Source organism: Heptranchias perlo, chromosome 3 (genome assembly GCF_035084215.1).
Source record: "Heptranchias perlo isolate sHepPer1 chromosome 3, sHepPer1.hap1, whole genome shotgun sequence".
Classification (NCBI taxonomy): Eukaryota; Metazoa; Chordata; class Chondrichthyes; order Hexanchiformes; family Hexanchidae; genus Heptranchias; species Heptranchias perlo.
This window is the reverse complement of record NC_090327.1, coordinates 85,485,440-85,499,052: the sequence shown is the minus strand read 5'-3', so window position 1 is coordinate 85,499,052 and position 13,613 is coordinate 85,485,440. Positions and strand designations below refer to the sequence as shown.

Here is a 13,613-nt window from a genome sequence, read left to right as displayed (position 1 = left end):
ATTTTTGCTTACATATTGACCCAAGTTGAACGTTTTCATGGAACATTTGCATAGAAAGCAGTAAGCCCTGAAACAGTATCCATTGCCTAACATTGTCAATGTCATAAAAATTCAGCATTATTCATCCAGCAAATTTTGTGCACTCTTTTCTGATTTGAAAATAGGACTGATGTGAGAGAGAGATTTGTTTTAATGCATTTGACTGTTTAAGAAATTCTGTTCAATTCATTGGGTTTGTAATCTGCCTTCATGTCCTTTCTCTTAAAATCACATTGTTGCCAATGGTCCTTAGCTGGTGTGATAGCACAATAAACTTACTTGCTCAAAGGAAAAATAACCAAATCAAGAAATAAAACCTTGAAATATGAACCTGGATAATTACTGCGAGTGATGTTATTGTGCAAATGTTTGACACATTCATACCACATTTCTGTTTGCTATTTTAATAGAGCCAACACTCTATTTAAAAATAATGGTATAATGGCCCCATTAAAATAGAGGGCAGAGGAATTTAATATGAACATGTTAAGCATTCATCCCAAACACATGAACATTAAAAGAAAGGACAGAAGACCAGCTGGTCCATCAATCTGGTCCTGTAATGATTTGGTGCATCCTACATGTACCATCAGCCCCATTCCTCACCTCCCTAGCAGTCACGCAATCTCCTAAGAGAAGAAAAAAAAGCAAAGAACATGACTCAAGGAAATTCCTCTCTGACCCCCGAAGGTAATCAAGCAAACTCCAGGAGACCACAGTGACTGATATCAATAGTGCCAGTTAGCCCACATCACTTCCATAACTTAAGATATCATCCAGTCACAGGAACTCATCCAGCTCCCTTTTGAAGGCCTGCAGTGAAGCCACACTCATTGCACGTACTGGCAACCTATTTAGAAGATGCTGACTCCGCAAAAAGAAGTACTTCCTGGCATCCTAATCGAGTTCTATGCTTTCTTAACTAGTACTAATGCTCTCCCTAGTCCTCCACTACCTATCTAGCTTAAATAACCTGTCCACATGGACAGAATCTAAGCTGTTCATCATTTTCAAGATCTCAATCATATCCCCTCAAAGTCTACACTTTTCCTGAGGAAAAAGCCCCCGTTCCCTAAGCTTATCCTGAAAACTAACAACTCCTAAACTATATATCATTTGAGTGCCCCTCCTCTGGACCTTTTCCAGGATCACAATATCCCCTGCTATGTGAGGGGACAGACAATTCTGGTTGCAGACAGACCAAGGCCTTCTACAAGGTAAACAATTTTACAACACCAAGTTATAGTCCAGCAATTTTATTTTAAATTCACAAGCTTTCGGAGATTTTCTCCTTCCTCAGGCAAATGTTGGATTTCATCCCATAAACTTATTTCAGTCAGCTAGATCTTTCTTCTTCAAAGCAAAGGTAAGGATTGTACTTCTAGTTTTGTATTTAATTGTCCTAGCTATACACTCTAACAGCCTGTTTACTTTCACGAATAACATTAATCAGCAATTTACAACTGCGGTAATTTGATTTTAGATACGGATCTGAAAATCATGGCAAAAAGATATTGCACTGTTTAAAAAGACATTTCATATGACAATTCTAATTTTATGATTGTGAGCTGGACAATTTTTTTTCCCCAACTCTTTTTATTTCAAATGTTACTCTTTGTGAAAGTGACTTTGTCGTACTGTTGGTTGTATACGTTAGGACCAGTTTTCTGAATGTATGCTCCCAGTGTGACGCCTCACCAGCCATGAGTGCATTTTGGGAAATGGTAGGCATGCTCCCTACGATTTTCCACCCATGGATGACAAATTGGGGAGCGCACCTACAGTTTCCCAATATGCATTTCTTGTACATGAAGCTCTGCACCAGAAGTGTACATTCTGAACTTGGCCCTCTTGTGCTTTTCATGACTCTTCTACACCTGGAACTTTCACTGAAGTTAGAATGTTATATAGATTGCTTGTTAATTGACACTGGTATTTTTATTCTCAATTAGGCTGGAGAAGAGGAGAAGGTGGTGGACAAGGAGCCAACTGTTGGTCATAGCCCCCTGGTGTCTCATGAAGTTGTGGTCAACAAAACAGTCTCATCTTTCCCAGAGGTTGCTATTTTTTAAAATCATATTACATCTTTGTACACATTCTTGATATTTGGGGTTGTTGACACCTTATTTAAACATGAATCTTAACCAAATGTTGTGTTCTCAGCTAAGAATCCAAAGATAAAACACTCTGTAATTGACAGCCAAGTTGAATTTAAGTTTGTTGAATCTGTCTTTTGGGTGGGGAACAAAGGCACACATTACAATTAGTCACAAACATCCTTGGCGCTAAAATGATTGATCATATATAAACTGTCAGGTGCTGCTGTACGTGAAGCTTAGACTGATAGCTGAGCAAAAAACAAGCTGATGCACTTGATTTTTTTAAATGATTTTAAACGAACTTGTTTAGCCTAATACAACATCACTGGTGGTTGGTAACGATACTATTTCAGTGGTGCACAATGTAAGTTTGCTCACTTGTGCAATTTCAATGATCTAATAATTCCAAAAACAACAAATTGCATTTATATTGCATCTTTAACATTGAAAAAAGTCCCAAAGCACATTACAGAGGCGCAATCAAAAAATAGACAATGAGCCAAGGAAGGAGATAGTAGGAGAGGTGACCAAAAGCTTGGTCCAAGAGGTGAGTTTTAAGGAGGGTCTTAAAGGAAGAGAGGGAGATGGAGGAGCAGAGGGGTTTAGGGAAGGATTTCCAGAGTGTAGGGCCAGCTGAAGACACGGCCACCAATTGTTGGGTGAAGAAGGGAGGGGGAAATACAGAACAGGCCAAAGTCAGAGAGACAGAGAGTTTGGGGAATATTGTATTGATGGAGGAAGCTAGAGTTAGGGAGGGTTAGGCCATGTATGAATTTAAACACAAGGATGAACATTTTTAATTTGAGGCATTGAGGGATGTGAGCTAATGTAGTTCAGCGAGAGCCGGGGTGATGAGCAAGTGGGACTTCGTCTGAGATAGGATAAATCCAGCAGACTTTTGGATGAGCTGTTACAGAGGTTGGAGGATGGGAGGCCGGCCAGGAGAGCATTGGAATAGTCAAGTCTGAAGTGACAAAGGCATGGATGAGAGTTTCAACAGCAGACAGGCTGAGGTAGGGGCAGAGGTGGGCAATGTTATGGAGGTGGAAATAGGCGGTCTTTGTGATGGAGTGGATATGGCTTTGGGGTCAAGTAGGATGCTGAGGTTGTGAAGAATCTGGTTCAGCCTGAGTTAGTAGCCAGAGATGGGGATGGAATTGGTGTACAGAGTTTGTGATGGGGCTGAAGGCAATGGCTTTGGCCTTCAATATTTAGCTTGAGAAAAAGAGTGGAACTAGGTGAGGGCGTTCCCACTTAGCTGGACAGTGAAGTAGAGGCATTGAAGGAGAATGGGTGTGGTTAACCGTACGAAAAGCTGCAAAGAGGCTGAGAAGGGATAATGCCACCATAGTCATAAAGAACATAATTTGTAACTTTAGGCAAATAATCCATATAAACTCTGTTTACTCTTTGCCCTCAATCCTGAGATAATGTATGTACTTGGGTATTATATACCCATCTGCAGTGACTCTATAATCCTATTACATGGCCTACATAGTTTACCAGCAAAGGATAGACTTTCAGTTCATAATGCTAATGTATCCTGAGCTGGGATTGGTGGATTCCAAAACTAAGTGTATAGCATTTAAAATGTTACAGGTCTATTTAGATATTTGCTTTGATGTGAGTGATGTAGTGGTTTATTGAAAACCTGTGACTTTACAACCTGTTTACTTCTGAAACTGAATCCCCACATCGTACATAGTGCCAGTGCATCTTCCCCTTTAAAATAGATGAATACAGACGTGCTCTCAACAGCATTATTCCAACAGATGGGTGAAAAGTATAAGTGCATAAATTCTGTGAATTTAGGTAGTTTCTCTTTTAAAGCACTTAATTACACACAAGTTTAAAATCCTGTAAACACCAGAGACCAGAACTGGAGCACTGTACAAGGGCCATGTACTGAAGGTTATATTTCTGTGGAGATACCTGTAGGTAAATTTTTGCCTTCACCATGAGGGCAGTAATCTGGCAGAGCAGATTGCTCGCTTGTTATAGAACCTGCCAATTTTCATTCCATTGATCTAAATGAAAATCAACAAGTTCTATATTGGGTGGGCGACGCGCTCCGCCAGAATACTGCCCATGCAATGAAGATTTACCATCTGGATTCAACCATGCACTTGGAACTGATGATATAATTTTTGTAATTTTAAAAGTAGAGAAATGGGTTTTAGTTTTTTAAAAAATGTACTTCCTAACCTAGTTCAAAATGACTGATGAAATCTCATGATGCATAAATTTGGAAAACAAAATGTATTAATTTAATTGGAGGGATGAGAGAGGAACTTCAATATATACATATCAAAAAAGAAATGCTGATGTTATGAGGGAATGGTTGACACCAGTTAGTAGAGGAGGAAGTAAAGTTGAAGATAAAGAGAGATGTATTTTGGTCAGAACAACAACAATTGGTAGATTTTGTGTCATCTGTCAAACAACAGAAAACTGTGCTGTCTACATTGGAAGAAACTGACATTTCAAAGAAGGGGGAAACAAAAAGAGGTGATGCTGAAGGTAGCCTGAAACCTAAAGAGACTGCAGGACAGAGAGGAATTGAAAGCTCTGATATGGGGCCAGCCATGCAGAAGTATGAGACCTCAATGACCAAGTGGAAGACTGGTGAAGAACCATTGTTTACCATTGCTACAGCACACTATTTTACTGAGTCAACGGAATCAAGATTATTGGTAACTGTTGCCCTTGACTGTCACAGTCTAAAGATATCCGCATGACTTTCAGGTGACACTTGGCTTCGGTATGCTTAAAACAGCTAAAGCCACCATTAAGTTTATCTGCTAATTTGCTTGTTCCTAGCCAGTGGTCCTCCAAGATAGTTCCATCATTTTATTTTTGGCATTACTAACTGTTTGGTTAAATTAGGCACACTTCCCTTAAAATTCTGGCATTATCAGGCTGAACCCCTTTTGCATTTCAGCATATAGACCCTTCACCACCTTCTGTTGCAACTTTATTGCACAGATTAGGTTCATTTGAGATTCTTTTGCACATCCCCTCGACCTAGCAAAACCTCTGAAATGTGTGACATTCCTCAGTATTAACCTATTATCTCATCCTTTTGCCTGTGTGTTTTCCTACACTATTACTTTGCTTTCTCCATATGTCGTAATTAATCTTGCAACTTCTTCAACCTGTATATTTGAATCAGCTTTTATCTGTCTGCTGTTTACATAGTCATATATGTCAGTTGGCTTTTATATGTTGACTTTCTGTGTCTACACAGACAAAGCAGTCTGGTTCTGAAGTAACCTCAAAAAGTGTAGACGTCTCCAATCTAATAGATTCAACACGAAAACAAATGGATTCAAAGGAATGGGCTGCTGCTTCATCGTTCAGCTGGGCTCAGGTGTCTTTACATTCTTTATAGAAATTCACTGCTCTGAAATGGGCTCGAGACATTATTGTTGTTTCCTCTTCTTACTGTTTGTGGTGTTTTGTCTGCCTCTAGTATGTTTTTCTGCACTTTAAAAACTGGATTTGAAAGGACTGTCCTTTTTTTTGTGTGAGAACAGCACTCTTACGTTATGTTCTTTCCATGCCACACATCATCCACCCTGAGAGTGACGTTTTCCAGGCCTCAACTAATGTCACTTTCAAACCTGTAGCCAAGATGTTTGCAACTGTGACCTGGCAATGATTCTCCCTCAAATTTCCATCCGTGTAGGGAAGTATCTGGCCTCCGCTTGGTGCTTTCTCACACTGAAGTAGCTGAGATCAGGAACTTGAATTGTGGCTAGTCTGTGCTGGAGCTAAAGAGCTGTCATGTTTAGTTTGTTGCAACATAAATTTCACTCTGGTAAGTTTTTTTTAAAATTTTCTTCTGTTTACAAAGTGTTTCAGTAGTAAAATTTATGAGTAATGCATCCTCCATTTGTATGGTTCTAGCTACCTCAGTAGTCATGCAATGTGAGATTACCTTGGGCACATTGCTGAACCAGTTGCATTTGTGTCTGTGAGGGAGTAGTATGGAGTCCATTGTGCGCTTGCGACAACATGCAATTGCAGCTACTCAACCGTGTTAGATTGGAAGTTCTGTTTTAAGATTGCTTCTTGAAAAGTTAAATTGCGCGTTATTTGCAGTAAATTTACTGTTTAGGCAGTTTTGTTGCCAATAGTTTGACCGTGGCAATCTTTAGGACTTTTAAAGATTTATTCTCTGGTTTGCTGGAAGCCTTTTAACACGGAAGGTGTTAACACATTGCTGTTTCCTCACTGTGTATTGTCCACAGTAGCACTTGCACACAGGACACATATCAATAATTAGATATGCGGAAACAAAAATGTGCTTTAGACTCCTTATGAATTTATGCTGGGAATTTCCTCTGAGCTGCTCCCATTTGCCGCCGTAACTTTGCCGGAAGTGTGGGAGAAACTGTGCGTGGAAATGGGTTTTCCACTGCACTTCAAGTTATAGCGGCAAAGCGTGAGCAGCTCTGAGGAAATTCCTGGCTGGTGCTTAGTTATTTGTGTATCAGTATATATTTTTGGCAGGTTGTTCCATCTGCTTCTGAAATGCATGATGGCATGGTTGGCACATCAACTTAGCATTTCTGTTGATTTTCTTTTGACTGCTTTTGAATTTATTCAAATCCAGCACTATCTGGTTTCAAATAATAGAGTTAAATTGTTGATTTTTAGTAGTACTAAGGATGGGAATGCATTCTTCAGTATGGGTTTATTCCATGGAAGAGCAAGTTCCTAAAATCAAATCCACTTTTCCACAATAACCTCCTGTACGCTAACTTATTCAACCTGAGAAATTGTCGAAGCCAGAACCATAAAAGTAGTAATCAGATCAATTTCAAAATTTGTAACAGTACTGGTAATGTTTCTCTTACCGGTTTGACGCAGGCTTTATGGGCAGCAAGATTTGCGATTCAAGGCTTAACTACAGCCAAACAGCGTGCAGAGTACAGATGAGAAAACCATTAGAGTTGGTGGATTGCATTTCAGGGCACTTGACTGTATGAAGTTCCTTCATTTAGTTTCTTTTTTTAATTTAAAATTGCAGAGCATTATGCTTTCTTCTGTTTTCTACCATCTGTTTCTATTTTCAAAACAAAACCTTACTAATAATGTTCATTATGGCTCTTGAAATTCTTCCTTTGGAGATCAATTTCAAAAAAACTGTAAGCTCCGATGCTGACTGCCATTCCATGCCTCAGTTCAGACTCTGTTCTGTGAGTGTGAATTGCATTCCTCAAATTGATCTCTGGTTTTCAAACTTTGCAAACTTCATGTTGATTGACACCAGCGAGGACTTTTAGAATATATACGTATACACTGAGGTGGGGGGGTGGGGGGGTGGCGGTTGTACAGTGGAACATGGCAGTTTCAATCTGCTGACAAAAGGAAGAAAAATAATTGAATAAAGCTCTAGAAGTGCCTGTTCATTTTCATTATTACATTAGACTTTTTCTTTTGTATGCATTCCTGCACCTAAAGCATGCTTGAGGTTGAGCACAGTGACTAAAATCTTGTTACTAAATCAGTTTATGTCTTCTACACTGAATTAGCTATCATACTCACTAGTTTCTGTGATTTGACTGTTTTACAATACTTGTGTAGACTGATTATTTAAATACTATGGGAAATCTATGTTATTTAATAATTATGCTTTTTCAAGTTAGATTTTGATGAGTACATGGTGTGGATCGTATAGGGATTTATGATTTTTGGAGATGGTTGGGCCTTAGTAATAATTCTTTTACCAGCTACTGTAGTGAAATGGTTATATTTTTGCTATGTATTGTCATACCATATTTACCATGCCATTTTCCTCTAGAAATCTGAAATGAATACCTATTGGGAAGAAAGTTCCAAAATGGTGCAGCATGAAATGCAAGAACAGGAGAAGACGATGACAGATATGCAGGAAACAATGGTGATGGAAGAGAAGCATGTGATGAATGTGCATGCAAGCAAGGATGCTTCTGCTCTGTGTGCTAAGCTGGCAGGAGTTGAGTGGGATACTATAGCAGAGGCGAGCAAAGCTCACTCATCTGATGACAGAGGGGGTCTGAGTTGCATGGTGACCGTGGAAACCAAAGAGGACAAGAGGGAGATGGCGAGTGCCAAAGTGGATCAAGCAGTAGCTGAAATTGCAGAAGGACCTGCTTCTGCTCAAGGGTGGGAGGAGCAACCTGAAATGATGGGCAAACCTTCAGATAAATCTGAAGAAAAACCTCAATTTGAGGTAACTGGTTTCCCTCACCTCGTATCAACTGTCATCATTAATCATCCTCATTTAATCCATTCCTTTCCCTACATATTTCCAAAGATATCTGTAAAAAGAATCTAATTTAAAAAATCACAGCAAAAAGTCCAAAATTTCATGGACTGCAAAGAGACCTGCTATAATTGATTGCTATTAAATCGTGTGATTTGAAGCACGTTTTTACCCTAAGCTGATACTTTGTTATTCCTGTCATCTGGTTGTTTCTCATTTAGAAACCTAGGGGGTAATTTTAACCTAACCTAGCCAACAGGAAACTGACGGGAGCTCGATTTTACTTTCCTTTGACTTCAGTGGAAAGTAAAATCAGGCGGGGGGATGTGGAACAGGCAGCCAACCAGGTCCCGACAGTTTCCTGTCAAGTGGATTAGGTTAAAATCACCCCCTAGTATCTGCATGTTGTCATCTCATCACACTCATTTTGAAACGCCACTGTTGGCACTGCTGCAGCTTCTTAACAAAGTGCCCCCTGCATGCTTGCAGTGCTTTCGGTCTAACTTTTGGCGATGTTGTGATGCTTTCTATTATTGATTTGATTTTCATAGTCTCTTTTTGCTATAGTCAAATCACATTATTGTAAACGCCTGGGGACCAATGTATCTCTTGGTTCATCTATCTGAAATTTCAAGTTCCTTCCTGAATTAAGAAGTTCTGCCAGGACCAAATATTTTTAATTATGAAGTTTATATATTGAGAGGTTTCTGATGGTTTAATGAGGTTTGACTATAGTTTACATAACTGTTACTTCAACAATTGCCAATACTTACTTAAACTAGTTTAGAAATTAAATAAGTTAATTTGATTTGTCCCAAAGAAGGTTAAACTCTGTCAGGTGTCTTTTTCACACTATTTTTCATCTTGATTGGCACAATTTCTTGTGATATGGTTTCCATTATACCTTGGACAAATAGTTTGCACTAGAAAAAGAATAAAACTCCATCCCACATTTGAATGTTCATCCCAATTTTCGTAGACGTTGGGAAGCTAGTGTCTGGGTTTGCGAGAGAAGAGGCAGCGAGATTTGATTGCCAGGGTATTGTGCAAAAAATAGGACCTGAAGTTAGGCTTATCTGTTTAAAAAAAATTATGCGGACTCTTGTTCTAATGATGGTGTCGCTTGTTTTTTTTTTAAAAAAACTGGGACGTGAAAGGAATGTTAAAGGGAAATGCAATTGTCCATCTCTCGCATGTGCAAGTCATACATTCAACATTGTTTGTAGAACATTGTATTGCTCATAAATGCAGATAGGGGCTGCTTGCCCCAACACCACATCTATTTAGCATTTGTGGCCAGAGAAAACAAGCCCTATAATTGTTAGAACACTACTAGATCTTGCTTCATAATTCTTCTGTTTCTTGTATGCTGTGACAGGAGATGTTTGCTGCATTTACACATATCTAGTTATAATAATGGCTGGATCCCATGGAATGTTATAACGTGAATAGAGACCAGTAGTGGACTTTCCTTTTTTAAAAAATTAGTATAGTTTTAAATAAAGCATTCATTCTGCAGAACAATATTCAGGAAAAAAAGCTCTGTCTAATTAAATGCGAAAAAGAATAGGTAAGGTTGCTGGTTTGGGTGTTCCAAAAGATTTCTACAGTTGTCTGAGAAGCATATCTTTTGTGGTCATTTCTCTGATTTCCTTTGGTACAAATGACTTCTCCCAGACAAAAATTAACAGCAGTTTAACTTACCATAGGCATCTTCAGGTGAGAGTAGGCCCCCTGCCGGTCAGTGTATGAAACAGCAGAGTGATAATTTATATTTTATGGGGTGAATTTTAACCTCCAAGAACATGTGTGTTGGAGGCGGGTGGGGAGTAAAAATACCCTGTTTTCGTAACGGGACAGCATCCCGGCTCCAACACGCCTGCTTCTGGGTTTAACCCAGGTAGGTTCGTCTGCGGAGAGCAGACACCAGTAAGTTCCGCCCCCACTTAAATCCGGCGGGCCGATACTTAAAAGGGTATTGTACCTCATTGAGATACTTGAGGTACTTAATATTTTGTGTATTGGAATAATAATATGAATTTAACCGTACCTGTTCGGGTTTCCCATTATTTCCGATTCACGTCCGGTGAAAGCAGGTGGGAAGGGCCGGATCCATGAGGTGAGTGCCTTTATTGCGTTGCTTGTGGGCCCGGAGGAGCAGGAGTGCTTCATCCAGGCCCAACAAGCTCACCTGGCCGACAGGACCTCCTCGATCAGCTGCCTCCCCCGATGGTGGACCCCACCTACCTCCGGCTCTTCACCCAACCTCCAGCAACCTCTGATCTCTTCCTCAGTGCCCCCACCCCCCGGTTTTCTCCCCAGCCATCCACCCACCCCCAGGATCTTCTTACCCCCGCCCATCCCCAACCCCTCCCCCTGATCTTCTGCCCGGCCCATGAACCCTCCCTCCCTCTGATCCCTGGCTGACAGCTAGCCAGCCTGTCAATAAGGCTGGCAGCCGGGCACGAAACCCAGAAGTGAAATTGATGGGCCTCATTAAGGTTACGATCTGTGATCGCAACCCGCCCAGTTACCTTCCGGGTTTCGCACCCAGAAATCTTCTCCCTCCCCCCACTCCCTTCCCGGTTCTCTGTTAAAATTTACCCCCTAATCTTTATTTGGCTATTGTAAGTTTGAGCTAATTCATGCTGAATAATATGAGAGTGTACAGCAATGCAGAAAACTTTTATATCTTTTTTTGAAGTTACTTTAATGTTATAGGAGTGCAGCCAACTGTAAATGCATAGTTCTTCTGAATTCCTAAGTATAAATGGCTAGTGTTGCAGGGACATGAAAAACAGCATAGACCCACAAAAATGTGGGTCAGTAATCTGTCACTGGTTTAAGGCATTTTGTTCCAGAAAATAAACATGGGAAGCCTCGTGTTTACACTCTGGGTCTCCGTATTACACATGGAGTCCAGCACCCAACATCAAATGTAAAAGACACCATGAAAATGTTGGGGAATGTAACTGGTCAGGTTTGAATAAGAGTCCATGCACAGAAGTCACTCCCCAAAAGAGGAAGGAAAACCACCAAGTGTAAAAGCATCTTAAAACTGATACGGCATGCATATTACTGAGAAAGCATCAATTTCTGAATGGTGAGAATGAAAATTGTCGTGAAGGTTTGCTTACACAATTTGAGGATTTTTTTATTTGTCCTTTTGTACATAGCCACCTGTTGTGAAAACAGAAACTGTCAGCTTTGACAGTGTGTGTCAGGAGGAGGGGAAAGAAATCTGCACCAAGGATGTACCAGTAGTTCACACAGAGACTAAAACAATCACCTATGAATCACCAAAGGTAACACTTCTGTTGATTGAAGTCTTATGTAGTTCTTCGTACAGTTTGTAAGAAATAATCAGAAACCTAAAAAAGTATTGGTCCAGGTATTATTTATTTATTATTACTTTTCCTTGCTTAATTTGTGCAGGCACCATTATTTCGGTTTATGTAATGGCCATTCAATGCTCGTGCAGTTGAAGTTTGAAAAGCACAAGCAATTTAAAGGAAATTTTAGTAACTACGAGTAACTTTGCCTATGGTCAATGATGAACAATTTTTTATATATATAATAATGGCACCCAGATGGTCCAGGACACAATAAGGAGCAGCAAGAATATTTTTTTAAAAGTGATACTGATAGTGGATGGGTCCAAGGTACTTTTTGACCAGGAACTACACTTAAGGGCTGGAAGGCCACATATAGAAAAGGATTTGAATTGAGTTGGGAGGTAATGTCAGTGAGGCTGCGAAGTGGCCAAAACATGGCTGCTGCCACAATAAATCTGTCACTGGGGACAGGAAATACAAGTGTGGAGCTGTGACTGCATAGGAGCCTACAAATGGGGTGTGGGGCCACTGGAAATCTGAGCAGGATGGAAAATATGAGCAGGATTGGGAAGTATGAGCGTGGGCTATGCAGCTAATAGGAGAGGCATGAAGGAAAATGAAAATTAGCAGAGCCAGGCTAAAGTAGCCAGTTAGCAATAAAATTTACAGGAGAGTTTGAACAAATGAAAAATGTCCATATTAATATTGTAGAAGTGAGGAACTCACCTGAAGTTGTGAAAGGCTGCAGCAGGGAAAAGTAGTTTTTGGTATTGAAAGGTAAATGGCTGAGAGACACATAGATGAGCTTACATAGTGTCACCTAGTGCGTGGAGGGCCATATATGACAGGCCATTGTTGACCTGGGCAAAGAAGGAATGCCTGTTATTAATGTAGACTTTAAATGTTGAGATAAAAATGATACTCAAAAATTGTGACAACAGGAAGTAATAGGTATATATGGATAGATATATTTATAGTTGAAACTTTTTCAGCTGATTGCAAAGTTTAGTTCGAACAGCACACTTCTGCTAATCTAACTTTCGGGACACCGTCTATATTAGAATCAGGTGGATATTACTCATAAGCAATTCATGACAATTGCACACTTTTAACAGGGTCCTTTAATTCTGCTAATTACTATATGCTTGTCTACGTTCTTTTACAAGACTCTCTTCCTACAGCTGAAGAAGTTTTGTTCAGAGAAGTAGATCAGAAAACACATTTTCCTTGCTACAACTTCTGGCAATTATAATACTGGTGAAATTAACCAAAAAGTAAATAAGCGTTTCTTTTCTTTCTCTTTGTCAGTTGGATTCAAGTGCTGACGGTGACCCAGGAGTTCTAATGAGTGCTCAGACGATCACCTCAGAAACTACAAGTACTACAACCACTACACATATCACCAAGGTAATTCAGTTTTCATTTTTGACATGGAGTAGTCATTTCGGGGTAGTTTTTGAACTCACTGCCTGGCCATAAAACTGATCTTGCAGATCGATGGCGCAAATATAGAAACTGACCGATTTTCATTGATTTGTTTTTGACAGTTTTTTTGCATTTTTTTTTTACTTTTGTACTTTTTCTTATTTTTTCACGTTACAACATTTCAGGGAGCTTAAAACTAATTCTAAGTGCCCTACAATGTTATGATAACCATTGTCTGCAAATTCCTCTTGCCATCAGAGAGCTTGAAGATGAGTTAAATTGCAGTGATCCAAGGGAGATCTGCCTGCAAGTGAGGCAGGATTGATAGACCTGCCATTACCCATGTACACAGGTCCATAGATCTACTTTGGTATGTCAGAGCAGACGTGCTTTGGGCATTTACGCTTCACTAGGAAGGACCTTCTGCAGGTTGGGATTGTGACATCTTGTACAAGTGGAACT

At 39.9% G+C, this 13,613-nt stretch overlaps 1 protein-coding gene across 14 annotated transcripts in view; it reads left to right on the top strand.

Annotated features, from left to right (window-relative positions):
• The window catches only part of epb41l3a (erythrocyte membrane protein band 4.1-like 3a), a 210,532-nt gene that overhangs the window by 186,086 nt on the left and 10,833 nt on the right, over positions 1–13,613 (top strand). For 10 of the 14 annotated variants that reach the window (XM_067980708.1, XM_067980706.1, XM_067980707.1 and 7 more), the window contains 6 exons: positions 1,992–2,096; positions 4,586–4,831; positions 5,386–5,508; positions 7,948–8,358; positions 11,568–11,696; positions 13,035–13,133. In XM_067980708.1, coding sequence (XP_067836809.1) covers positions 1,992–2,096; positions 4,586–4,831; positions 5,386–5,508; positions 7,948–8,358; positions 11,568–11,696; positions 13,035–13,133 — 1,113 coding nt within the window. The remainder of the gene's footprint in view (positions 1–1,991; positions 2,097–4,585; positions 4,832–5,385; positions 5,509–7,947; positions 8,359–11,567; positions 11,697–13,034; positions 13,134–13,613) is intronic. The other 4 variants (XM_067980719.1, XM_067980715.1, XM_067980718.1 and 1 more) reach the window with 4 other exon arrangements.